The sequence below is a fragment of the Ammospiza caudacuta genome, chromosome 19 (assembly GCF_027887145.1).
Source record: "Ammospiza caudacuta isolate bAmmCau1 chromosome 19, bAmmCau1.pri, whole genome shotgun sequence".
Taxonomy (NCBI): Eukaryota; Metazoa; Chordata; class Aves; order Passeriformes; family Passerellidae; genus Ammospiza; species Ammospiza caudacuta.
This window is the reverse complement of record NC_080611.1, coordinates 10,284,808-10,310,537: the sequence shown is the minus strand read 5'-3', so window position 1 is coordinate 10,310,537 and position 25,730 is coordinate 10,284,808. Positions and strand designations below refer to the sequence as shown.

Genomic DNA, 25,730 nt, shown 5'->3' with positions numbered 1-25,730 from the left:
ATTGAGTATTGATCCAAGAATCCCTTTGCTTCTAAAAACAAAAAACCTGAAGGAGCTGTAAATTATTTAATCCCCACACTGAAGAGCAGCTCCAGCCTTTGCCTTGCCTCCTTCCCATCAGGAACAGCCCCTCACCAGCTCTTTCCTGCTACCACCAGAGATGAGAAAAAACCCCTTTTTTAAGGTATTAAGGGTGAAAAAAAAGTCAAGACAAGATTAATTTGAAAAATATAAAATTTTAATAAAGGCTACATCTCTTAATTACAATAATTATTGTACCAAGTAATTTTTTTTTTTAAATGAAACTCTTTATAATGCATAATTTACAGTATAAGTAGAACAAAATGCCATGGCAAAAGTCATGAGTACAGGACTTGTAATAAAAGGCATAAAATATATTTATACATAAACCCCTTAAACAAGCAAGGGAAAGCTTGAACCCTGAATATAGGGCGAAGCATGGTCTGTAACACCATGCAGGCACAGGTACTGTACTGATTAAATTTAAAAAACACTAGAGATAGTGTATTAATATTTCCACCATACACTTTCTACAATATATACAGACTTACACAAAGTAGCAATGGCAAACAGAATGCACAGATTAACTTAATCAACACAAAACCCAACTGTTGAAATGCAAGGTCTTTCTCGGGAAAGGCTCGTTCTGCCCCAAAAAAACCCGACCCCACGGAGCTCCCAGAGCCTTCACCCACATCTCCTGTGGGGGTTCAAGGGGAGGCAGAGAAAAACCCAGCCAAAAATAAAAACCCCAACCAAACGCCAGCACACACGGACTCACGCTCCACACCGAGCTGAACGCGGCCGTGAAACACAAACAGCGCCAACATCCAACAGCTAAAAACCTTCAGCTCTGTGGAACCCACACGGGCCTTTCCTACCTTTTTAACCTCGAGCTGTGCTAAATATGGACACGGGAATGGGATGGCTCCTGGTACAGCCCTCCCAGGCTCGGGGTTTTGCTCTGCCTTGGGCACCACTGAGAGCAGCAAGGCAAAAACCTCGCCCCGCCAAAATCCATGGACACAATAACCTGTTGCTGTTGTTGTTGTATATTGCAGCTAAATAGAGTTAATGTTTAAGACCTTTATTTCAAATTAGAGCAGCATAGATTAAAATGCACCGGTCTCTAGGTGAATGGATTTTTTATTCCGGCTTTTATTATTATTATTACTATTATTATTAATATTATTTCTTTAGGAAAGTTTTATCTTCACTTGGAGAAATACTGGGCATGACCTCACTCCTTCCCTTCTCCCCCTTCAAAAAAAAAAACCAAAAAACCATCACGAATGTGCTCATCGCCAAACTTGTAAATTTTAGACAGTGGGAAAAACGTAAAAAAATAAAAATACTCCTTCCTCCCCTCACCCCACTTCCCAGCCCCTCTCTTCTCCATTGTTAAAGCAGCATATCCAAAAACTGGACTTAGGGGAAAACAGACTGTTCAATAAATATCAATAAGGATTACTGTTAAGGTAAGCTATACACAGTTTCTCTTAGTCCATAGATTTCAGATCCCCAGGAAATCATATATTATGTATGGAAGTCTCTCAAACACGGTCTGCATCTCCAATAGCCAACAGTGGTCATGTTTCTAATAAATAGTCCAGGGTTTTTATCATCTCAGTACCCAACTCATGAATAATAAATGCCATTCTTTTCCTCTAAGGCTAATTCAGCAAAGTCTTCACAGACTTCACTTTTTTTTTTTCTTCTTCATTGGTTCAAAACTTTTCCTTCAGAGTGGTTTTATTTTTTTTTTTTTCTTCCTCTTTCCTTGTCATCACTACTGTTGTGTGTCCAAAGATTTTCCTAGGCTGAGGAGCAGAGATGCCATCAATCAATCCTTTCCACCTTCCCGAGGATCCTCCCTTCGTACATGGGCAGGATGGTTTCATCTTCCCAAACCTCCTCGAACACCGCCCCGCAGTCAAACTCGTCACTGGCCTTTTTGAAGTAGTATCTGTGCCAAAGAGAATTCAAACACAGGTTAAAAACCAAATAAATCAAAAGGTAAAAAGGCAAAGGATGCTTTGTTTGTTCTTTTGTAAGGGTGAGTTTCCAGTTTCTCCCTCCTGAGGATGCTCCCCCAGGAACACCTCTGGGGCGCTCGGGTCTGGTGGCCTGAAAGCATCCCTGGGGCAGCAGGGATGGGGTGGGATGGAAGGAGCAGGGCTGTGAATGCTCCTCAGGGGTGACAACAGCTTCTCCAGGGAGCAGATTACACACCCCGGCAGTGGTACCCCCAGCCATAAAGAAAATTAGAAAGCACGGTGATTTCTGGTCAAATATCTCATTTAAAAATAAATAAACAGGATTTCAAAGCCAAGCATTCTCAAGGTTCCCCTCTCTCCCCACCTTCCTTCTTTCATGTGTTTTCTCGTTTCAAAGCTGAAGGCCAACATTAAAATTAGCAACTGTTATTAAAAGGACGGATGAAAAGCGAACGCAGGAGCTGAAACTCTGCAGGGCTCCCGCTGGAAAAAACCCCCATGGACTTCGAACAACCGGGGGCAAAGTAAGGGACACAAACTCCTGCTTTGCCTCCCGAGGCTCAGGAGCACTGGAGAGCTGGTGCAGCCCCTGGGCCGTGACACGGCGGGGTCAAGCAGCAGCGTCCTGCATTCCTGCTCTTTTGCTCCGGGTCGTCAGATCACGAAGCCAACGCTGCAGAGACAAAAAGCACCCCCACCCCTCCCGTGTCAAACACTAAGGACCCCTCTATTATCCTGAATTAGACCGTTCAGCTTCTTGATTAAAGGTTCCTTTTATCCCGTTTGGAGCTGTCTTCCTTCTAAGGCTGCTTAATTGCATATGCACAAATGAAGGGCTTCCATTCAGAGGGGTAGCATTTAGGGAGTCTGTCCGTCTGCCGCCCAACACCTCCTTGGAGATTCCTGCTTTCCCTTGGAAAAGGGCTTTGCCATCTGATTGCCAGGGATGGAAAATATTCCAGCAGATGGATTGCAAAGAAAAAAAAAATCTATATATTAAAAAATTATATATATATATATATATATATATATTTAAAATTAACTCCTCCCCTGACAACTTGGGTTGGCAGATGTTTGTCAGGGAGAAAGGGGTTTGTAATTATGATTTTTCCTTTAGGATGGCAAAGGAGATCAAATGAAGCTCACTTTTACTACTAAAACTGGAAGAGCCACAGCTGGGCCTTGGAATCAGACATTTTTATTTATTTTACTTGTTTTATGATGTGTTTTTGAAATATCTCTTTATTTTCAGGGACATGAAAATAATTTTGGTAGGGGGATAAAAGATCCCTCTTTTCAGTCAATGAGATGAAACCACCTCTAATTAGTACAGGTATGGTTAGGATGTATTTTTGTGAAGTCATTCCAAGCAGAATTGACACATGTTGCATCTTTAATGCCTCAGCAAGGAAAAGACTTATTATTTGAGTCCTTCAGAGCCTGCACTCAGAGAAGTCAATGGCCCAAACTCCCACCAACTTCCGTGCTGCAGGTCAAGGCCACAACTCTCCAGGACAGCAGCCTTGAAATAAATCCAAAAAACCCAAGGAAAGTTTGAATGAGTTACAAAGAACTTTCCCTTCCCTCTCCCCTGTCCAGATAACAGCCACTCTTCCCTAGAACTTCCTCCCCAAGCCCAAACTCTGGCTGTGTTTACAAAATTTTTATTTGAGAAAACACGCTATGACCTTTTACATAATTACAACCTTATTTCGCAGAGAAACGGAGAAAAATAAGAAAAGGAGGAGGCAAAGCAGAAAGAAAAAAAAAAATCCACCCCCACAACATCTTCAAACAAGTCACTCTGCTCTTATTTGCTCAGCAATGGGCTTTCCATTGAAACATATTTTATGTGGCAAGCTTTGCTCCTTTTTTTTTTTTTTTTAAATTTTATTTTTTGGGACATCTGGCACCAATCGAGGCACGCGGGCCCGGCCTCGCAGCTCTGTTTTGAACCACTGCCATCCCCAGATTACCCGACACCACCCACTTCTTTCTGTGCGTGTATGTTTGTTTTTTGTTAACGCCATCAGTATTAAATCACTGCTTAATTCCTTTTTTTTTTTTTTTTTTTTAATTTTTGGGGTTTTTTGGCGGGGGGGGGTGGTTGGAAAGCCAAGGCAGCGCTTCCCCGGCGGGGCTCTGGCATCGCGGGAGCCCGAGGTACCCGCGCCTCGCAAACTGATCCAATCAATAAAGAATTTGGAGAGTGGAGCATTTCTGCATGTCTTTGTGCATTAAATGAAAGGCAAGGGCTTCAAAGACACGCTTATTAAATGTGCCTTAAAAAGAAATCAATGCCAGATGTGACCAAAGCAGCCTAGTTAGTGCCTCCCCTAACACACACACGCCACTCCGGGCACTGCAGACCTCTCCCCTGAAGGTCACCCGCAGTTTCACTCAAAGTCCAGCCAAAAGTCAAAGCTTAGATCAAAATGATTCCCTGGAGGTACACACATTTGTGTAATTAGTTTCACCTTGTGTCTGTGCAAGATAAAATACTGGGCATGTACCCAAGTTCCTTTTATAAATTTCTGTATTGTCTTTACCCAGGTGTAAAGGGGTGAGATCTAAGCAAAATGTTGTTTCATCCTTGTCAGTCACTTAAAAACATTTTCTAAAGTAATTACAGTCCGACAAGGCACAAATAATTGCACCTGGAGGGGCTTTTGGGCCACAGAGGTTTCAGGAGCCTAGTCTTGCACTTGGGCATCACATGAAAAATGTCACAGACAACCAATAAACATTTTAAAAAGTTGGGGATTTTGGGAGGAATTGGGACTACACAGCCACTGGGCAGTGGCAGAGCAGTGCTGAGGCCAAGGAAATTGGTCTGCAGATGAGGAGGAGCACAGTGAGACAGGCTTTAGGGGCTGGGAAATGGCACAAGGGTGCCAGAAGCCAGGGATTATCCTGCAGGGTGTCCAGGTTGGATGCACTTGTTGGTTGGTGCCATCCAATGGCAGCTGGGTGGGCTGCAAAGGTTTGGAGAGGAACTGGAATATTTCAGCCCTACTGTGCAAGAGCCCCTGGTTTGTACAGGTGGAATTTCCACACCCAGAGAGAGGCCAGTGATGGGGCAACAAGCTGGGGACTCCTTGTACCAAACCAAAATGAACATTTGCAGCTTAAATCAGAGGCTGCCAGTTACAGGGCAGGACACCCAGCTCTCTGAAGCACCACCAAATTCAGTGAAAATTTTAAAAAAATAGCTGGAATGTCCCTGTCCTGCTCAATCTGCAGAAGTGGCCAATAGGGCATCCCAAAGGTGCCCAGATCCACTGGGAAAGGGCAGCCAAAAAGAGCCAGAGTGAAGCTACTGCCATAGCTGAGCCAAGGCAGCAAACTGAGCAGAGGAAGCAGCAAACTGGTTAAACTGGGAGATGGGAGCTAGAAACCAGAGCAGCAGGGTTTGTTGGTGTTTCTGAGGAGGAACTGGGTGTTGCTGGTGGAGCTTTCCCTGCAGGGCAGAGGTTTTTTTGCCCTCTCATGAAGAGAAAAGGGAGCGAGCTCCATCCCCACGTCCCTCAGCAGCACCATCCCACCCATCACTGAGCCCATTGATGGCCACAGCATTGCAAAAAATAATCAGAAATGAAATAGTTAAACAGCAGGCAAAGCAGGAGGCCAGCACCCAGGTGAGCCCTGACCCCAGTTTGGAATCTGAATCCCACTGCTCTGTGCCTTTGCCACAAAGCCATCCCACGCCTCCCTGCTACTGAAGCTTTTTGGAGAAGGGCTGCAGCACAGGGAATGCAACTGGGAAAAGGTTGGGGTGGAAGGGAGGAGGTGACCCTACAGCCAAGGCTCCTCTCTCCATCTCCATGTTGCTCCTGCTCTGAGTGGGAACAGACTAAGAAGATCCACAGCCTCTGAAAATCCAAAGTGTCACTGCAGCAGCCCTGCAAAATATCTGCTAATTCGTCTGACTTGTTGTAACACACTAAAGAACAAACAAATCACACATTCTTACCTGTAATTTCCCTTTTTGCTCAGCTGTTCTTTAAAGTGCCCAAGTGTCAGGCTCTGGGCCTTTAACATCCTCCTGTAGGGAATTTCTTCTCCGCAAAAAAAATAGGTGACAACCAGCTCACCAGACTGAGAGGTGTGAACAACTGGCAGTTTCTTTGGCTCTTTGTGACTGCAAAACAGAAAACACAAAACCCTCAGCTTTTCCATTGAGAACAGGCTGTTTCACCTCACTCCAACCAGCAGTGGAGCTGGTGAATGCTGTCAGAAATTGCCCTGAAAATCAGATATTCCTGTACTGCCTTTGCTGGGAATTTGTTGGGATTTGTGTTTGCACAGCTCTTTGCTGGATTTCCACAGTGGGAATCACAGAATGGCTTGGGTTGGAATGAACCTTAAAGATCATCCAGTTTCAACCCCCTGCCATGGGCAGGGACACCTTCCACATCTCAGGCTGCTCCAAGCCCTGTCCAGCCTGGATTTGGACACTCCAGGGATCCAGGGGCAGCCACAGCTGCTCTGGGCACCTGTGCCAGGGCACCCCCACAATTCCTTCCTAATATCCAACCCAAATCCACCCTCCTTCACCTTGAAGCCATTCCCCCCTGGGATCATGGCATGGCAGAAGGGGAGCTGAGGGATGGAGATGGGGCTCCCCAGAGAGCCCCAGCGCTGCACCCCCAGGATTTTAAAGGCTTTTTTCATCTGCCATCACATAAAACATCTCCCAACTTCCTCCTTGCGCCCAAACCCACCTGCAACCACCAAACCCCCTGCCAGATGCTCCACCTCAAGCACTCAGGTAATCTTATTTTTCCCAGTGAGGATAAAATTAACTGGATTCTGCCATTTGCACCCAAGCAACGCTTCTTAAAGAATAATTAAAACAATATTACCCAGCAAAATGGCAACACTCTAGTGAATACCATGCAGGCAAATCTACAACTGCTTCTGAGGCAATGTACACTTGGCATGTCAAAAGGTCACAAAGTGTTAGTCCGCAGTAATTTAGTCTTCCTAATTTGTTCTAAGTCTTTGTAGAGTGGTTTCAGAAAAAAAGCTGCTAGCAAAGACAGCTGGTGGACTTAAGGTCAACCAATTAAAAATGAAAGGCTCTAGTCAGGTGGCTCAGTCTGGACTTCAAACATTACTCATTGCTTAAGATGAAGAGGGTAAGAAAGAAAACTTTAATTATTTAGGCCATTTTAGACCTCTCTGTAGCAGATTTCTTGTTAAAAGAACCATCCTGTAATTAGACTAATCCAATCTTTGTCCACTTTACAGGAATGCAAGTTAAAAAGAGCCGGAGACAAGATTTGAAAATGTTTTGTTCTTTCTTTAAGAAGAATGTTTGAAAGGGGAAATTTCAGATATAAGAATTTCCTCTCCTTTAAAAGAGCAATCCATTTAATGAAAATATAATTATGATATATATATATATATATATATATATTTATTTATTTCCCTTTTCTGCATGTGCAATACTCACTCTTCTGTCGTTAGACTTGCATTGCAGAAAGGGGAGCTGCCCCCCTGAATGGCAGCGGAGTGGTTTCGGTCCCTCTGCTGATTTGAGGTTGAACATCTGAAGTGGGGAGGGGAAAAGCAAGTGGGGAAGGATGAGGGGGAAAAAAAAAAAAAGAGAGAAAAAACAACTTTAAGAAAAAAATTGTTGAAATACAATCTCCCTAATTGAAGTCTCCTGTGGGTCGTTAAGTTCACTCTTTGTATCAAGCCTCACATGTTGTAAACAATCAAAGGAAGAATTAAAAATGCTGTGGGCTAATTTATCCTCCCGTACCCAAATGAACGATAACCAGTCCAATTCCCCACTTGGAATGCAGCTGGAGCCTGTCCCAGAGGAAAAACGGGCAAATTGCAGCCATCAAAAGAGTGGAAGTAATACCCTCGGATTGCAACTGTTTGTGCCGGGGCAGGGTGGGGCTGGAACAGAGGCTCATCCTCCGGGCTCGGCCAGGAGGCTGTCCCACGTCCCCATGGCTGTCCCACGTCCCCATGGCTGTCCCACGTCCCCATGGCTGTCCCCATGGCCGTCACACGTCCCCATGGCTGTTACATGTCCCTATGGCTGTTACACGTCCCCATGGCCGTCCCACGTCCCCATGGCTGTCACATGTCCCCATGGCTGTCCCCATGGCTGTCACATCCCCATGGCCATCCCTCTCAGGCAGGCAGGACACATCCCCATGCCCATCACACATCCCCATGGCTGTCCCTCTGCCTGGACAGGCAGGAACATCCCCATGGCTGCCACATATCCCATGGCTGTCACATGTCCCCATGGCTGTCACATCCCTCTCAGGCAGGCAGGACACATCCCCATGGCTGTCACATGTCCCCATGGCTGTCCCACATCCCCATGGCTGTCACACGTCCCCATGGCTGTCACACGTCCCCATGGCTGTCCCACGTCCCCATGGCTGTCCCTCTGCCTGGACAGGCAGGTCACATCCCCGTCCACCCTCAGCAAAGCTCCCCCAGCCCCGTTTGTCCCCATGGTGGGACAGGGACCGTCCCTGCCCTGGCCGTACCGTGGCTTCTGCGGCTTGGAGACCTCGGCCAGGCGGCGACACGCTTCCTCCAGCTGGGCCAGGGTGTTGGGGGGCGTCAGCGGGGGCATGGCGGGGTCCTGCACGAAGGGGTGGGCGGGCTGTGCCCCGCGGGGGTGGCTGCCCGTCCCCCAGGGGTGGTGGCGGCCGGGAGCCCCCTTGGCGCAGTCGGAGCTGTAGGCCTTCTTTGTGCTTTGTGTGCTTGGGGAAGGGAAGAAGTCGGGTTAGAAGAGCTGGAAAATATGACTTTAATAGCAGCTCCTATTCTGCTCGCTCCCTCTCAAAAGTCTGTCATAACATGAAAGGAGGTTTATTGCCAAAAACATGACATTTTTGTGGTTTTTCTGGTTCTGCGGAACAGCTTTTATATTAAACCGGAGGAGCAAAGAGTCTCATTTGTTTTCAGCGATTGTAAAAATAGACAGCCCATGTAATATATAAATATTTACCGGGAGCAATATTGCTGCAGACAGCTGCGTATTTACCTATGGGTCTTGTGCTTATTTTGTCTCTCGCTCTCCAGCATCCACTGCCAGACGTTCTGCGCCCGATCCGCTTCGCCCCCTGGGAGCTGCACCCCAGCAGGGCCGGGCAGCCCCCCGTCCCCGGGGGCCACGCTGTCCCCTCCTCCTCGGCCCGGCCTCTTCAGCAGCGTGCCCGTCCTGCTGGTGGCAAAAAGGGACACTCAGCCCCGTCCCCACCAACCACAGCAGGACCATGGGTGATGTCTGGGGTGGGTGCCGTGGAGATGCTGGTGACTTACCCGAAGGGCTCCAGCGGCGAGAGAGGGGGGTCAGTGTTTTTGGGGTGGCCCTTGCACTTGGGGTAGCAGTAGTAGTCGCCGCCCGCCGGGCAGCAGCACTGCACCCGCTGCGCCGCCTCGGCCTCGATCTGCTCCTTGCTCTTGGGCACGGTGTGGTGGTGGATGTAGTGGTGGTGGACGTGCTTGGTGGTCTGCTTGGTGGCGATGAAGCCCTTGCCCAGCAGGGCGCAGGCGGCCAGCGAGGCCGTGCCGGGCGGCAGCTTGCCCGCGGGCAGCCGGTCGGGCGAGCGGGCGCGGGGGCTGTGCCGGCCCACGCCGGGCGATTGGCACCCGGGGGTCTTCAGCACGCGGGACAGGTGCTCGTCCAGGATGGCCTGGGGGTCCTCCTCGTAGCTGCCCGAGGGCAGGAGCGACAGCGGGTGCTGCGGGTTGGCGGCGTCCCGGCCGCTCTGCAGGCTGGCAGGGAGCTCGGCGCCCTCCTTCTCCTCGTCCTGCCAGACAAGGGGTGGCGGGGAATGAATGGAAGGGGCCGGGAGCTGGTGGGGCGCGTGCCGGGATGTCCCCCCGGGGATGCCCCCCCCCAAGGATGTCCCCCCTCCCACCGCCCCGCCGGCCGGGTGGCACGCAGAGCTCTGGGAGCGCTAATCCTACCTCCTTGATCTGCTGCAGCCTCTCCTCCAGACAGTCCATGGTTTCCTGCTCCTGCTTCAGCTTCTCCAGCCGGGAAATGAGCTCGGCGGCGAAGGCGGCTGGCTCCACCGGGGTCATCTCCTTGGGAAGCCGGTGGGTCCTCTACAAGGAGCGGGGACAGAAGGCACAAGGCAATGTGTTTAGCGGGGCGCGGGCGCTTCGCCGCCGCGGCATCGCCGGCCCCGCCACGCTTGTTGTGTCTCCATGTTTGGATGAAAAGACGACCGCAACTAGGCATGGTCTGCTCTGGATTTTTATGAGCTAGTGCTGTGGCCTCATGGAGTGACATCCTCCCCACCAGCGTTTGCCTTCGGCAGGAGCAGTTGGTCGCACTCTGAGGAACCCCGCTTGTTCTCTCTGTAGTACAACCAGCCCATCAGTAGCTACTCTGAAGTAGAAAATCTTCAAAGACTGTTGTCAAACATCAAAAAAAAAAAAAAAAAAAGAAAACCTCTGAGGTGGGAGGGAGAGAGACTTTAACTAAAGGAATAAAGTGAGTATAAACAGAAAGGAGTTGGAAATTAAAAAAAATAAGATGGGGGAGAAAAAGGGAAAGGAGGGAAAAAAAAAAAAAAAAAAGAAGTCAAACGGTTGCAGATCAGAGAAGTGCTGGTAATTTATTTCCTGGCTACACACTGGGCACCTTTGAGGTAGTGTTGTCTCAACAGTGTCCTAGATCTCTTCCCCCCCCCCTCCATCTCTTTGTACAGAAAATGAAGAAAGCTGCTGCAGGCTAGCGGTGCTACACTGCTGAGCTTGGCTGCCTCAAGCAGATCTATCAAGGGAAAAAGGGAACATCTCCAAATCAAGTGCAGAATATAAAAAGGCAAAACGCGAATTTCTGCCAAAAGAAGCAAACATGGCAGGAAAAGGGGAGGAAAGGGAAAAAAAAAAAAGGAGGAAAAAGAAACCACCCACTTGACTCTGCCCTCCCTCCTGCCATCCCCACACACCCCACTCCTCTCCCCCACTCTCCCTCTTTCTCCCCCCCGAAAGCAGAAAGCTGAACTGCCAACTCTTTCACATACTACCCACCAGATGAGGTGGGGCCTCTCTCCGGCAACCACTTAGCTCCAGAAATGATGTGAGGGTAGAAAAAGGCCACTCTGCTGGAAATTGTCACTCTTACACAAGCTGGCTCTATTCAGTCCCTGATCAAAGCACTGCCTTACAGAGAAAGTCGATTTGCACGCCCTGGGACAAAATAATCTAATTTACAAGCTCAGGCTATAGAACTTTCTTTAGGAAGGAAGGGGAAAAAAAAATACCAAAAAGAAAAACCACATAAACCACCCCCCGACCTTCCACCAGAAATATCATCTTTGACTTCTTGCTGCTTAAGACAGCAGAAAGAGGAATTTTAGCATATTAATCTCAAGACAAGATAAGTTTACACTTGTCTGTGTAAACAGTTTATTCACTGCAGGAATCAAGAGGCTGCGAGTCAACTGAATTAGCAAGTCAGCGAGTTAATTTTGAAGAGCAGGGCAGCACCGTGCATCAGATCCCTCAAAGCCAGGCAGGGATTTGCTGCCAGCTCTGTCTTTTGGGAGCTCCTGCTCACCCCCAGCTCACACACCAGCTCTCACAGCCATGCACACGAGGCCAAGCACCACAGGAGTGTCAGGGGGGCAGCCAGAGCCAAGGCTCCCACTAGACCCAACTGGGATTGAACCAACACATCTCCACTTGGGGTTTAACCAACAGGACAAATTCAGTGCCCCTGGAAACTCCTCATTAGCAGCTGGTTTCAGGAGGGACCAAGATGTGACCGTGCCCAAGGAGGGTTTGGAATGATGCTGAGATGGCTCCTGCGCAACACCCAGCAGCACCTCTCTCCTGTGGCATCACCCTGGGGTGGAAATGCTCTCCTCCCCTGCTCCCTTCCCTCCACGTGTGTTTGTCCCCAGCCCCAGCACTGCCCAAGGCCCACCCAGAGCCTGCAGCTCCCTCCTGGACTCACCGGAAAATGAGGTAGAGAAACTTGACCGTTGGCCTTGACGCTGCGGTGCATCTCCCGCTGGAGCTGCTTCTTGCTCCCAATCCTGTACGGGGGGATCCCATCTCTGCACAGGGAAGAGAGGCCACGTCAGCTGGGGCTGTCCCCACGCTCTGAGACACTTCTCCATCCCCTCTGGAGCCACCCAGGCAGCCGCAGGGCCTCGTTCCAGAGGTGCTGGGCCCTCTGCATGACACCAAAGCCTCAAATATCCAGCGGTGTGGGAAGGGCCTGCGTCACCAAAGGATGCACATGGATGTGCAGCAATTAAGCAAAAGCTGAAAAGCTGAAGGCAACTCCACATGGGCAGACGTCCAAAGATCCCATCAGCTTCACTTCCAAGGCCTTTCCAACACCATGTTTCTGCTCCTGACCTGTAATTTCAGGTTTCTCCCCATCCAATTACGCTCTCTAGGACCACAACGTTCCTCAAGCTTTGGGACACCCCATGAACTGCTGGCACAGTGGAAACAAGGAAGAGGCTGAGGATGGATGACTGCTCCCCATCTCTAGTCCCATTTAAGATCCAGGATCACCAGGATTTCCCCTGCCCTGAGGCTGGGCAGCACAGGACACCTCGGGGCATGAACATGGTCATGGACAGGACATCCTCTGGACAGGACACTGCTGCCCACAGCCACCCCAGCTCCTGCCAGGAAGCCACGAGGAGACACCAGGCCAGGAGCTCCAGGGTCTCCAGTGGAAACAGCCCCCTGCACGTCCCACCCCAGGCATCTTTACCCAGCCACACAAAAAATCACCCCAGAGAGGATGAAAGGGCCCTCCCCAGCCAGCGGGGCCAGCCCGAAGAGCACGCCTGGAGATCCAGAATGTCTCATTCCAGCACTTCCCTCAGACTGCCTGGAGAGCCTTGATCTCTGGTGCTGTCCCTTTCATCCACCTGCCCCCACACCTGACTCATCTCCTGAGAGGAGAAAATAACTCCAGCCCAAGGAGGAGCAGACAGAGCTGGCCCCACGCTGCTGCCAGGGGAGCCAGCGTGGCACAGTGTCCCCAAGTGTCCCCTCCCATGGCCACACACCATAACACCTTCCCACAGGCACCATGTCCCTCCCCGGCAGGAGGATGATCAGATGCCACTCTCAAAGCTCAAAGGAGGCGATGGCAGAGCTTTGTGAAGATCCTGGCCAAACCTTTCAGTTGCCATTAATGAGCAAGACTAAGCTGCAAAGCCTGGAATGATGGATCAGAGCAATCCCATCTTAATAAACTCGGAAAAATCTTTATAATAAAAACGAGCATGCTGGGAGGCCCTGGAGGCCACAAGGTGAGCACCTCCTCTACACACAATTTTTGAGCACAAGTGACATGGAAAATGAAAGAAGCTGATTGTCCCCATGTCCTCACTGCATAGGAGTGGGAAGCAGCCCAGCATAGAACAGCCAGCAGAGCCACTGGTGGCCACCAAGCCCCTCCCCATGAAGTATTTCTGCTCCACAAACCCATGGGGCAATGAGGCTTGGGACACATGACATGTCTGAGTTTTGGAGGAGGATGGGAGAAAAGTAAATCTGAGATGAAGACAAAACCACCTGCACCTTCAGAGATGAGTTTGTTAACTGGGGCCTCCTGAGACAAGGGTCTCTTAGGGAATGCCCAGTAACAGGCATTTCAAAGGCAAGTAAAAATGAGTGTATGAACCATCAACACACTCAGTGGGAAAGGAGGTGTCCTCTGTCCGTGGAAGGCCAAGAGGCCGCATGGGCAGGAGCAGGGAAGCAGCTGAAGGGTTGTGTGTGCACCACAAGGATACAACCAGGCCCCCCTGCATCCCCCATCTCTCTCCAGCCCTGCAGGCTGTCCCCAACAGCTCTGTCCCCAACAGCCCTGTCCCCAGCCCCTCTGCTGTGGCACACATCTCCTTGTGGGCTATCCCCAAGCTCCCAGCTCCACAAGGATCATCTCTGCCCAAAGGGACAGCTCTGGGACAGGCTGTGGGGCAGGAGTTGGGGGTTTAGTCATAAAAGAGGAGGAGGAAAAGCAACACTGACCCAACAGCGTGGGTTCCTCACTTCAGGATTTGCCCTCATTGAGGTTGATACAAGAACTGTCCCTTCCCACTAAAATTCCTCTGGTTACAGCAGAGAGCCCCACATCAATCCTCCAGCTCCCTGCTTCTGCCCTGGCAGAAGAGTTCTGCAACTTGTAACAACGTGCAGAATTTTAAAAAAAGAATAAAAAAACCCCCCAGAGGTATTTCCATGGGATTTGAAGGCTGTGGAGCAGCTTGGGAAAGCCAGCCTGGGAAATGGAAGGGACTTCAGCAGCCACTTTACTGAGAGCTGCCTAAACCCTTTCCTGGAAAACAGGGGAAAATGGACAAGGGGTGACCAATTGACCCCTGACTGCAGGAGGGCCAGAGGGATGGAGCTGGATCCACCAGCCAGAGATAAGGGGGACAGGGGGAGCCCTGATGCTGAGCAGATCCCCCAAGCAGGGCAAAGCACCTTGGAAATGAAAGGGCGGAATTTGGCCTGAGGTTTTGGGGCAGGCCAAGGGCTCAGCCCAGCTCTCCAGGTGCCACCTCTCCCCCTGCCCCTACAGCCAACACTTGCACTCACTCTCTTGGCTACTAAAAGCCGAAGAGCTCCAGAGTTGAGGCACTAAACAGTAGAGTTTAATTATAAACATTGCAGCTAACCAGGGCTGGGGATAAGCCAATCTGTTTTCTGGGGGGGAAACACTAGTTTGAAGTCTTCTACCCAGTCAGCTGCCATTTAAGCTGAGCCAATTATCTTAGCCTTTTGACTCAGATGTGCCTGACCTAACCTGAATGTAGTTTTACTGCTGCTTTGAAATATCAGACTCATGCGCATATGCATTCACTCCCATCTTCATTTGGCAACGGCTCTGAAACAAGCCTCTGATCTTGCCAACATCAAAAGCCTGGTTTGTAAGATAAGGTAATATTTGAAGTTTGCTCAGCAGCATTCCCCTGTGTCCAAAGTAAATCCATAAATAAGATATAAGCAAATAAAAAAAAAAAATCCCCTTTCCTCCCACCCCCCCCCCCCCAATCAAGAAATGGAAATAGAAATTTGCATGATGCTTTGTGGCTATTACAAAATATATAGGGACAGAATGGTCCCTGGCTTCTGAAATAAAAGAAAAAAGGCAGATTACACATTATTTGGAGATTTCTCCTAATCCCAGTGCAGTTCAGACTTATTTTATTTAAAAAAAAAAAAAAAAAGCTCCAAACTCACTTTACTGCTATGTCTGACAGACTTTTCCAGAACAAGTTTTTCCTCTTCAGTTGATACCAATATAAGCCAAAAGAACTAATTTGCATTCAGGCTGCTGGAACAGAACAAGGCCTCCTGTTCCAGGGGGATAAAACCTGACAGGGCTGAGCACCTGGGCTCAGCCAGGGTGGCTCTGTGCCCCTCCAGCTTCCAGCAGCACCCAAAATCCCCACTGCTCTGGAGATGCTGGCAGCAGCCCTCCTCCTCCTCTGCAAAGGAAGTTTTACACCAGCCTGAACTTTAGGCCCAGCCTCCAGAAGTGCCAGTTTAACTCTTCTCCTAGCTGCAGAAAGCTGCAGTGTGCCCAGTGCCAGCTCCAGGGCTGGAAAGTGGTCAGGGTAGGAAACTGCCCCTCTGCCACCCCTGGGCAGGAATTCTGCCCCTCTGCCACCCCCAGGAGGGAAATCTGCCCCTCTGCCACCCCTGGGCTGGAAATCTGCCCCTCTGCCACTTCCAGGCAGGAATTCTGCCCCTCTGCCACCTGGAAATCTGCCCCTCAGCTGCACCAGGGCAGGAAATCTGCCCCTCTGCCACCCTAGGCAGGAAATCTACCCCTCTGCCACCTGGAAATCTGACCCTCTACCACACTTGGGCAAGAAATCTGCCCCTCTGCCACTTCCAGGCAGGAATTCTGCCCCTGTGCCACCCCAGGGAGGAAATCTGCCCCTCTGTCACCAGGAAATCTGCCCTTCTTCCACTCCACTCTGCCCCTCTGCCACCCCCGGGCTCCCTGCAGCCCCCCAGCCTGGAGCTGCAGGCAGTTTAATCAGCCAAGCTTCCCCAAACTCTCACAGCCTGCACAGGGCCATTGTTACAGCAGGAAAAAACAGGCAGCTCCTTTCAGGGCTGCTTTATGGGGAGCTCCTATTCACTTGTTCAAGCAAATTTCAAAGCGGGCTGCTGCCCTCTCATCCCCGCTAAGCTCCCCTGGACTAACAATGGGCTGAAAGCGATTCAGTTAAGCCTTTCATCCACCATGCACTTTATTTCTCACTCAGTGCTCTCATCTGTATAAGGCCTACAATTGGCATTGCTGTGAAGAGAGGGTATAATCCTAGCCCTGTGAATCCCAAGTGACCCTACACTGGTCCAGAAATGACTAACCCAATGAATGCTCTGTTGACACATGATCACATACAACCAGAGCCAGTAAGAAGAAATAAAGAAGTCACCCTATGATTCAGCTCTTTTATTTAATGCCAATATTGTTCAATAAGGGAATCTGCTGGGACAACAAACTATTTTTTTCCCGTAATATCAGTTCAAAACACACATGTGCCTTTAAAAAAAAAATTTAAAAGGGTGTTTTGTTTATGCATCGAGGATTTTTGGTAAATCCTGTTTTCCCTTGTGCATCTTCACGCATGTTGACTTCAAAAACCCAGCATGAAAATCTCTCTGAGGAGCACACAGGGACCACTGGACATGTCTGACAGAGACACTGGGGAAGTTTCAAGATGAAAACCCAGCAATGCAGCACTCTGCTTACAGGTGGGCACTTCTAGAGCACTGAAGTGAACACCATGAAACACAAACAGCAACATCTGCCTTCTGCTAAGCTAAAGAAAATGGTCCTTAGGAGCACTAAGTGAGCCTCGCTGTCCCCTCCAGAGAAACAAAAGCACTATTTCTGTCCTGCTGGGGAAAGCAAACTGACAGTCAAACCCTGCTCCTCAGCAGCCAGGAGAAAACAGAGCCTGCAATTCTTGAGCTCAGCCACAGCATCATCTCCCATGCCTGTATGCTCCTGAAACACCCACACCTGATGCAGGCAGCTCCATCCAAATGGCTCTTTGAAGACTGCCCCAGCCACACTAGATGAGCAGCTATTTGCCCCTTCAGGTCACTGGCCCTATTAATGTACATTCTGACACTAATGACGAACGTTAATTACAGAAAGTACTTCCTACAGGAAGTAATCTCCTCTTTGATGACTGATAACTAGTTAAGGAAGCCTGGCCTTAAGACAAAGGCTCAGGGAGATTCATTCACTCCTTGGGTTAGTCAGGCAGCACCATGAGGCAGGGCAGAACATGTTTGCTCAGCTGCAGCTGCAAAATGGCAAGAGAGGGATTCGTTATTTCCCTGTATCCCATACCTGCGGCGACGGCGCGAGGGGGAGACAGAGGGAGGCTGCCATGCCCTGGTTGGGGCACACACTCCTTTGGGTGATGCCCATCGCTCCCCCAAGCCCCACAGAGGTGATTTGCAGGTGCCCCATCCCCAGCGAGGCCAGCAGCAGCAGGTACTCACACGCTGCTGTCCGTCATCGACATGGAGTCGTCCGTCAGGGCATCGCTGGAGATTTCGCTGTCGTTGGCGCTGGTGGCCGGCGCGAAGACATAGCCCGAGTTCACGTGGTAGGGGTTAACAGGGTCGTTCCTCTTGAAGGACCTGGCACAGGCAGGACAGGAACAGTTAGCACACAGTCCTGGGCTTGGTGGCAGTGCCATCCTTGTGGGAACCACACTCATCCTCTGCAGAGCCAACCAACCACGCGCTGCTCAGACTCAGTCAGCACACCGCCTAAACCAGGATGCTGAGTCTAAACACACCCAAAACACAACCTTAAACACTTTTAGCATCTTCTAAAGTGCTCTGGAAAATCCCAAAGCTTCCTTTGATACCCTGAAAACTCAGTCCTTAAGGCTTGATACTGCACTGCTGAGGTCAGCAGGAGTTCTGCTGTTGGCACCAGCAGGGAAAAGTCCAAGAAGTTCACAGCTCGAGTCCCACTGAAAGGCACAAGGAACCAGCCAGCAATGCTTAGTTCTACTCTGAAGACACGGGTTAGGATCCCTTTGGAAACACAAATTTTTGGTATCTATGAACCAGGAGAACTGCCTGGAACTACAGGGGCAGGACCCCTACGTGTCAGAGGCACAGGGCAGGGCTGAGATCTCCAGTCCCAGGCCTGGCCTCACAATGACAGATGCACTGTAAAAACACTGGCACTGTAAAAACACACGCCAAAAAGGCACCGCTTTTAGGAGAGCCTCCTACTCGTGTTTTTTGTCATAGAGTTGGATGGGGAGGAGGAGGATGGATGGGAGATGTGAGGAGAGGCCAGCACATTGTATTAACGGGCACATGGGTTACTGACCCCGACACCTCCTCACCCACAAAAGCAAACCCAAAGCCCAGCCTGGATGTTGGAGCTGAGCACTCAGGAGTAGCTCTGCGAAGGATTCACAGGCAGTGACAGAGGCTGTGATGGAGCAGGGCCAGGTCACCACGGCAGGGTCACTGCATGGGAGCCCCCCCCCGGGCATCCCCTGCCTCCACCACCCCAGCCAGGATCAATATACACATCCTGGCAGGTGATAAGGGGATTATGCAGGGAGGTTTGGAAGCTGCATGTTAAGGTGCACATTTTGTTCCTCTTCCAGGGCAAGATGGGGTTGTTAAGCTTCTGCCTTTGTATATCAAAGCAAAAGGCCTTGTCATCTGATAAGGACTGCTGATTTTAATAATTAGGGCCACTTACCCAGGACTTGGGGGCCTAAGGAATGTGCCAGCAGGCTCGGCAGGTTTTTTTTAATGGGCTTTCCATCTCCCTGCCCCCCTGGGGCTGGAGGGACCAGCTGGGTTGAAGTGACAGCAACATCCTCCCACTGCCCCCTCTCAATCTCCATCCTCATCCCTGCGCCCCATCACCCCATCCCTCCTCCCCCAGCACCAAAAGCAGGAGCCTCAGTGAGGTTTAAGTTTTTAAAAAATAAGGGGAAGGGAAAAAAAAGTAGAAAAAAGGAGGGGGAAGGCTGGTGGGGAAGATGGGCCTCTCTGGTATGAGCAGTGTGGGGCTGGCTGCAGGCAGGTATTCAGCCCAGCCGGGGCTGCATTCCTTTCCAAGGAGGCCAAGGCATTTCTGATGGAGAGATCAAGATGTTAAAAAATATATATCTGGGAAGAAGAAGAAGGGGAAAAAAAACGAGATAGTAAGGAATGCCACAGGAAAGAAGTTAAATCTTCAAAGACAAATTAATTCCACATGTGGGTGAAAGCAAACTTATCCTGCTGCTACTACAACAAAGTCCTTCTAAAAGCCATGCAGTTTTCTGCTCAGGATCAGGGGGATGAGCAGCCCCAGAGACCCTTCCTAGGGCCCTGGTGGGCTTTTGGGTCAATGTGTAAGGGATGCAGCTCTCCCACTCTTTGGTTTGAAACCATCTCAGCTCTGAGAGTGCATCTGAGGCTCAGGATGCCCCAGGAGGCTCAGGATGCTCCCCAGCACCTTGCTGGGAGGTGTCTGTCACCCCTGGCACGCCCAGGGGTGGATTTGCCATGCTGTTCTCACAGGAGCATCCTGCAGAGGCTGAGCTGGGGGCGGAGGCAGCAGCTCTGTGGGCATGGCACAGGAGAGGGAGGTGTGTCCAAACACAGAATTAGAGAAAGTGGCCGGAACTAACTCATCTTCCCCAGCATCATTCACCTACCAACACCTCGTGGACAAGGAAACAAATAATAACCCCTAAAGCTGACACAGTTTAAAGTCCTCATCCCTGCTCCACATCCAACACCGTCCAAAAGAAATCTCCCCATCCTTTCAGAAAACCAGCAGGAGCAGTTTTGCTACATTTAATGGTTTTGAATTTTTTTTTTTCCTCCCAATTTTAATTTGACCACCTTACTCCAGTAATTGCACCCAGATGCATCAAGTTGCCTGCAAGGGTTTTAAATTCCAGGGAGAGTGGTGGTCCCCTGCCACAGATGCTGCACACACAAACACAGCCCAGCTCCAAACTCAATATGCAAAGTGTTTTCAGCTGTCAGGTAGCAGTTGCTCTGGAGCTTCAAGGAGAATGTCTGATGTTTCTCAGCCTATTCTTGTCTTGATGCAATGACACACAGCGAGTAACTCTCTCTCTCTCTGCTATGTTAAGCAATGGCCGTATCAGAGGTATTATAATGCCATGAAAATTTCAGAGGGGCTCCTGGTCATCACCCCTGTTATGAGAGTGCAATTTCAGAGTGTGGGGGGTGTTTTTTTTATTGTCAGGTTGCTCTTAGAAATAAAAGCACTTGGGCAGGTCAAACCAGACTTATACAGAGAGAGAAAAACTGTACAAGGAGCAGTTGGAGGCAGCACTGAATCTCATTAAGTATTTTCTTGGGACAAACATCACTGGGCAACCATGGGTTTAAAAACATTTTTAAAAAAAGGCAAAAAAACCCACACATGCACAAACCTGAATAAAAAAAAAGTATATTTTAACACAACTATGTTAATCACAGCTTCCACTCTCTAATTGTAGAACACTGCTTGGAGCATAGCTTTACAATGGCATCATTTACTTTGATAATTGAAGCCAAACTTGGTTCCAATAACTTCACACACAGGGAGCTGCACCAGCGGGCGCTTTCAAAGGCCAGGAAGCACTGGGAGCAGGCAGAAGGCCATCTGCAAGCCCCAGCAAGGCCAGGCCCGCTGATGCTGGGGCCTAATGGGAGGCAGATGAGCCCACCTTGGGCCGAGCAAAGCCGCGTTACCCCGGCGGCACAGCAAAGGCAGAGGAGCTCGCCGTGTACACAAAGTCGTGCGTGATAAATTTAGACGCGCGTATAAATAATAGCTGGAATTCCTGGAGCATGGGGCCAGGTCCAGCACAGCAGCCTGGGGAGGCCAGTTTTAACCACAGCACAGCCCAGAGGGGAGGGGAGTCGCCTGGCAGGACAAGAGGGAGGTCCTGCTTTCAAAATATTCCCTCCATTAGGGCTCCAAACACACAGGCAGCAGTTTGCAAGCGCCTGCTCCCCAGCCAGGTGCAAACTCTCTGTGTTTTTACTTGACTTCTCCTGTTCCTGTCCATCACCAGCACTGGGGCCAAACAAAGTCTCTCAGCTTGTCTGCTTCCTGCTGTCTCCCGTTTGCCCTGGGTTTGGCCGCGGTTCTGCCCTGGGATTTCCAGGTGGCCTCCCCTGCAAACACCGGGCTGGCCTGGCACTGCTGGGCTGCCCCAGTCAGGTGGGCTCAGCTGGGATAATCACACTGAAACCCACCAAAGCGAATGGCCAGAGCCTGCACAGCCCTTCAAAACCAGAGCACGCTGAGCAGAAATTCCTTAATTCCAACACACACATGAGGGAGGTGTGGTTTGGCCACTCACCAGGAAAGACTTTGTGCGAGCTTCAGCTCCAATCCTAGCCGCAATCCTAAATGCTGAGTGATGAGAGATAACCCATCCATATGCTCATCAGCTCCCACCACATGCACGCACAAGTGGCTTCACAAATGGGAGGAACTGAGCAGCATCTCAGCTTGACCTCCCCTCTCTCTGCATTGAGATCTCCTGGCCCCGTGGAGAGCAAAAGCTCCTGGAAATTCAACAGAAGGTGATCAAAGCAAAACGCACTACCTAATGTCCTAGGAGGGTAGATCTGACATGTGAGGAGCAAGCTGCATTAATCCCTGGACAAAAAAGAAAAGAAAAGGTGGGGGGGAGAAAGGAAAGGAAAAAAAGCCCAGCACTAATCAGGCAAGCAGCCACGGCACTGCAAGAGCTCTCCTGGACAAGGCACATGTGGGTTTAGCAGGGCCTGCAGCTCTGGTAGAACATACAGCCAAGCCCTTCCAGCTCTGAATCCCAACAAAGGCTCAGAGATAAAAGCATCACACATCCCCCTCCTGGAAAGCCAGCGAAGGGCAGCAGTTCAAACCAAGTTCTGGAGAACAGCAGATGCTCAGGCAGAAAGGCTCAGGCACGAGATGAGCATCCCAAAGCCCAAGTCCTGCACAGAGCAGCTGCCAGCACTGCCCCCCTGCAGCCCCCAGGCAGGAGGGGTCCGAGATGCAGAGCATCCCTTCTGTCTGCACCCCAGCATCCCTGCTGTCCCCACGCCCCAGAGCATCCCTGCTGTCCCAGCTGTCCCCACCCCAGCATCCCTGCTGTCCCCACCCCAGAGCATCCCTGCTGTCCCCACCCCAGAGCATCCCTGCTGTCCCCACGCCCCAGAGCATCCCTGCTGTCCCCACGCCCCAGAGCATCCCTGCTGTCCCCACGCCCCAGAGCATCCCTGCTGTCCCCACGCCCCAGAGCATCCCTGCTGTCCCCACGCCCCAGAGCATCCCTGCTGTCCCCACGCCCCAGAGCATCCCTGCTGTCCCCACGCCCCAGAGCATCCCTGCTGTCCCCACGCCCAGCACCTCCATCCCGCCCCGCTGGCAGGACAGCCTCGGGCACAGCAGACCCCAAAGAGGCTCCGGAGCCCCCTCCGGGGCAGGGGGGACCCTGCCAGTGCCCCACGGCCCCGGCAAGGCCGGCACAGCTGGAAGCTCTCCGGGGGCAGCAGAGCAGCGCTCCAGCAAAGCCTCCCCGGGAGAAGGCTGGTGCCCTTTGATGTCCATGAATCACAGCCACACTCTCAAAATTCCTGTAAACGAGATGTCAAACACTCACCATACCAACCCCCAGGCTGCCGGGCCGGCGGAGGAGAGCGCACATCTGCAGCAGAGCCCTCTCCTCTCAGCCCTGATTCAACGATCCACATTTATGGCAAGGGTGGGGAGAGGAAAGAATACATTTTCAGAGGATTATACAACTCATCATTTGCTCATCAGAGTCTCTTCTCTCCCATCCCCCCCTGCACTTGGAGATGGCTCTTGCTTTCCTCACCCTCGCACAGCTGTGCCATCAACAATTCCAACAAAAGAGAAGGCTCTGACAATGCAGATGCAGCCCAGGAGCAGGGCACAAGGACAGCCTGTCACCACACAGTGTCCCCACATCCCCCTGGGGACAGCCACCTCTTCACCAGCCTAACCCTGAGCTCACGGCCAACATGAGAGCACCAAACACCGACCGAACATCTGTAACACCACACCTGGAATGCCTCTACCACCTTAAACACTCGAATTTCAGGTATCCTCCTGTATGCACTGGCTCAAAGCCACCCTGGATGGCTCTGACATGACACGGACACCCCACGCCATGGAGAAGCTGCACATCACAACACACACCGAGTCAAAATAAAAGCAGATTGCGCCCAAGTTGCAGAGTTTGATGCAGTCAGTGCACACATTTCCTCCTCCACGACCGCACAATTGCTTCCCACATAACCAACATCGTTAAACACCGGTTGATGGTCGAGTTGGGGAACTGGTAGGTTACATTATTCATGTGTCTCTGTGATCCACTCCACTACTGCTCTTAATAGGTTTGAAAGTTGAACCAATAATTAACGCATGTCCGGAGGACATAGTTGCTATGAAGTTTTTGATCTATAAAAGAACTGAAAGAGCCAATAGGGCTTCAGAGCACAGGATCTTGTTTTCCTCTGTAGAGGGGGAAAAACCCCCACACTCAGACAACACCCCACAAATTCCAGCGTCTGGAGGTGTGGGGAAGCAGCTGTGCTCCCAGCCCTTCAGGAAGCCCTGCCTCCCCTCCATTCCCACCCCAACAGCCTTCTGAAAAGCACTCTCAAAAGTCCCTAAAGTTAAAACAAAGCACAATTTCCAGGGGTTCCCTTACCTGTATCCGTTCTCGATCGTTTCTGTGGCTCTGACATTCGCTGTAACCCTCAACGTCTTGCTGGATAGTCCAACTACCGAAGGCAAGATTTTGTTTTTAAAGTCTGCACAGCTCCATTCCTCTTCTTCATTCAAGGTCGGGAGATAGCCACAGACAACTTTTAAGCTCCCCAGTCCATTGCTGTTGATGTAAGCGGGATTCTCTCCTCCACTCCGTACATATTCGAGGTATATATCAGAAGTTAAAAACATCTGGTAAGCATTTTCCTCCATCACAGTCTGAATCTCAGTCTGTGCCTGATCAAACATGATGGAATCTATCTGCTGCTTCTTGATGCTGTCCCTTATGTAGGTCTTGGTAGCAGGTTTGAGCTGCTTGGAGACGATGCTGTTGTTCTCGATGTACCTTTTGTAAATAGCTTTGGCTACTCGCAAAGTTTTGGTATCCTTAAGGTCCATCTGCCTGAAGCCATTGCAGGCAAACCAAAAGTCTAAGGTATCCACACATTTTTCCCTTTCCAGAAAGGTCCGAAAAAGATAGGCACCATCTTGATCTCCCAAGAGGGAATGCAAGGATTTGGTCCATCTGGCCAGGGGGGAGTCCGGGGACGCGCTGCCCTCGGGCTCCCCGAGCCCGTTCTCATTCCTCCGCGGGGCAGGAGGCACCGGCATGGCCTTGAAGCTTTGGCTTTTGGCGAGGAACGAGCTGGCGAGTTGCGGGCATGGTGCTTCTCCTTCCTCCCCCGGGACAGGGGGTCGGGGGGCGTCTTCCCTGAAGCTGCTGCTGGGGTCCGGGAGGTGGGCGAGGAGCACGGCGCTGCTCATGGCTCCGGAGCTGGCCGGGGAGAGGGGCTCCCGGTGCCTTCAGGAGCTGCCTTGTGCCTCTGCCTGCCTCTGCCTGGAGTCAGCAGGGGATCCTCGGAGCCTCCTCTCTGCAAAGGGGAAAAAAAAAAAAAAAAAAAAAAAAAAAAAAAAAAAAAGGAGGGGGGGGAAAGAAAAAAGGAGTATTGATCTAATCAAAACCAGATCCTCCCAACATCAAAGGCAAAAAAGTAAACAGGCTTTTCAACTCCTCACAGTCAAAAAAAAAAAAAAAAAAAAAAAAAAAAGGAAGAAAGAAAAGGAGAGAGAGAGAGAGAGGGAGAGGGAGGGAGGCAGGGCAGAGGGAGCGCGGCTCTATCGCCAGCCCGATCGCGACTATCAGATCCGCTCCGCTGAACTCCCGGCTCACTCTGAGCGGGGCCGGGGCCGGCGCGGGGGTGTCAGCGCGGCCCCCCCGCAGCCCTGGGCAGCTCGGGGCGTCCCTGCCCCGGCATCTGGTTTCCATTTGCCCCTCTCGCAGCCCAGCCCGCTCCCCCCGCGCTGCCGACCCGCGTGTGTCCCCCCCAACGCCAGCAGCGATGTTGGGGCGCTTCCCTGCGGGAGCCGGGCTGGAGCAGGGCCCCCCCCTCCCCAAAAAGCACCCCCGAGGCTGGGCTAAGGCGAGGCGGCCGTACCTGGGCGCTGCGGGGCATCCCGGGCCCCCCGCATCCCCCCTGCAGCCAGGACAGCACCCCCGGCTCGGAAAAAGGGGCGATAAATGGGAAGGGGGGGTCGCAGGGGGGCAGCCCCCAGCCTGGAGCTTCCCGGCGTGCAAAATAATAATGATAATAATAAAAACCTGCTCCAGAAATGGCGACGGGCTGGGAGGAGGGAGGTCGGACGGGGAGGAAAGGGGGGAAAAAAGTCCGGAGCGACTTGGAGCCCTCCGAGCGAGCCGCGAGCAACAGCCGAGCCGCGGCGGGCACGGGGAGCGCGGAGGCTCCGCGCCCGCGGAGGGCGGCAGCGCGGGCACCCCACGGGGGAAAAAATGTATATATTAAAAAAAAAAAAAATAAGGAAATAACTGAAATGAAGAGAAAATTCCGTATCTGAAGCAGAAGAAGCGGCGGCCGCCGCCCCCGAAGTTGCCACTCACCGCCGAGCCGGAGCTCGCTGCGCGCCCG

The 25,730-nt window shown here is 51.2% G+C and overlaps 1 protein-coding gene across 2 annotated transcripts; it reads right to left on the bottom strand.

Moving 5' to 3' along the window:
- Positions 1–253: 253 nt before the first annotated feature.
- Positions 254–24,574, bottom strand: AXIN2 (axin 2). Of its 2 annotated transcripts, none has more exons than XM_058817231.1 (10): positions 23,747–24,574; positions 17,529–17,669; positions 11,974–12,076; positions 9,972–10,112; positions 9,321–9,811; positions 9,043–9,222; positions 8,540–8,758; positions 7,477–7,572; positions 5,992–6,159; positions 254–1,987 (listed from the first exon to the last, which is right to left on the bottom strand). In XM_058817231.1, exons 1-10 carry the CDS (start codon positions 24,568–24,570, stop codon positions 1,861–1,863), a joined length of 2,490 nt encoding a protein of 829 aa, XP_058673214.1. In that variant the 5' UTR covers positions 24,571–24,574; the 3' UTR covers positions 254–1,860. The 2 variants fall into 2 exon arrangements, with proteins under 2 accessions (XP_058673214.1, XP_058673215.1); XM_058817232.1 differs by having other exon boundaries at positions 9,043–9,219.
- Between the last annotated feature and the right edge of the window lie 1,156 nt (positions 24,575–25,730).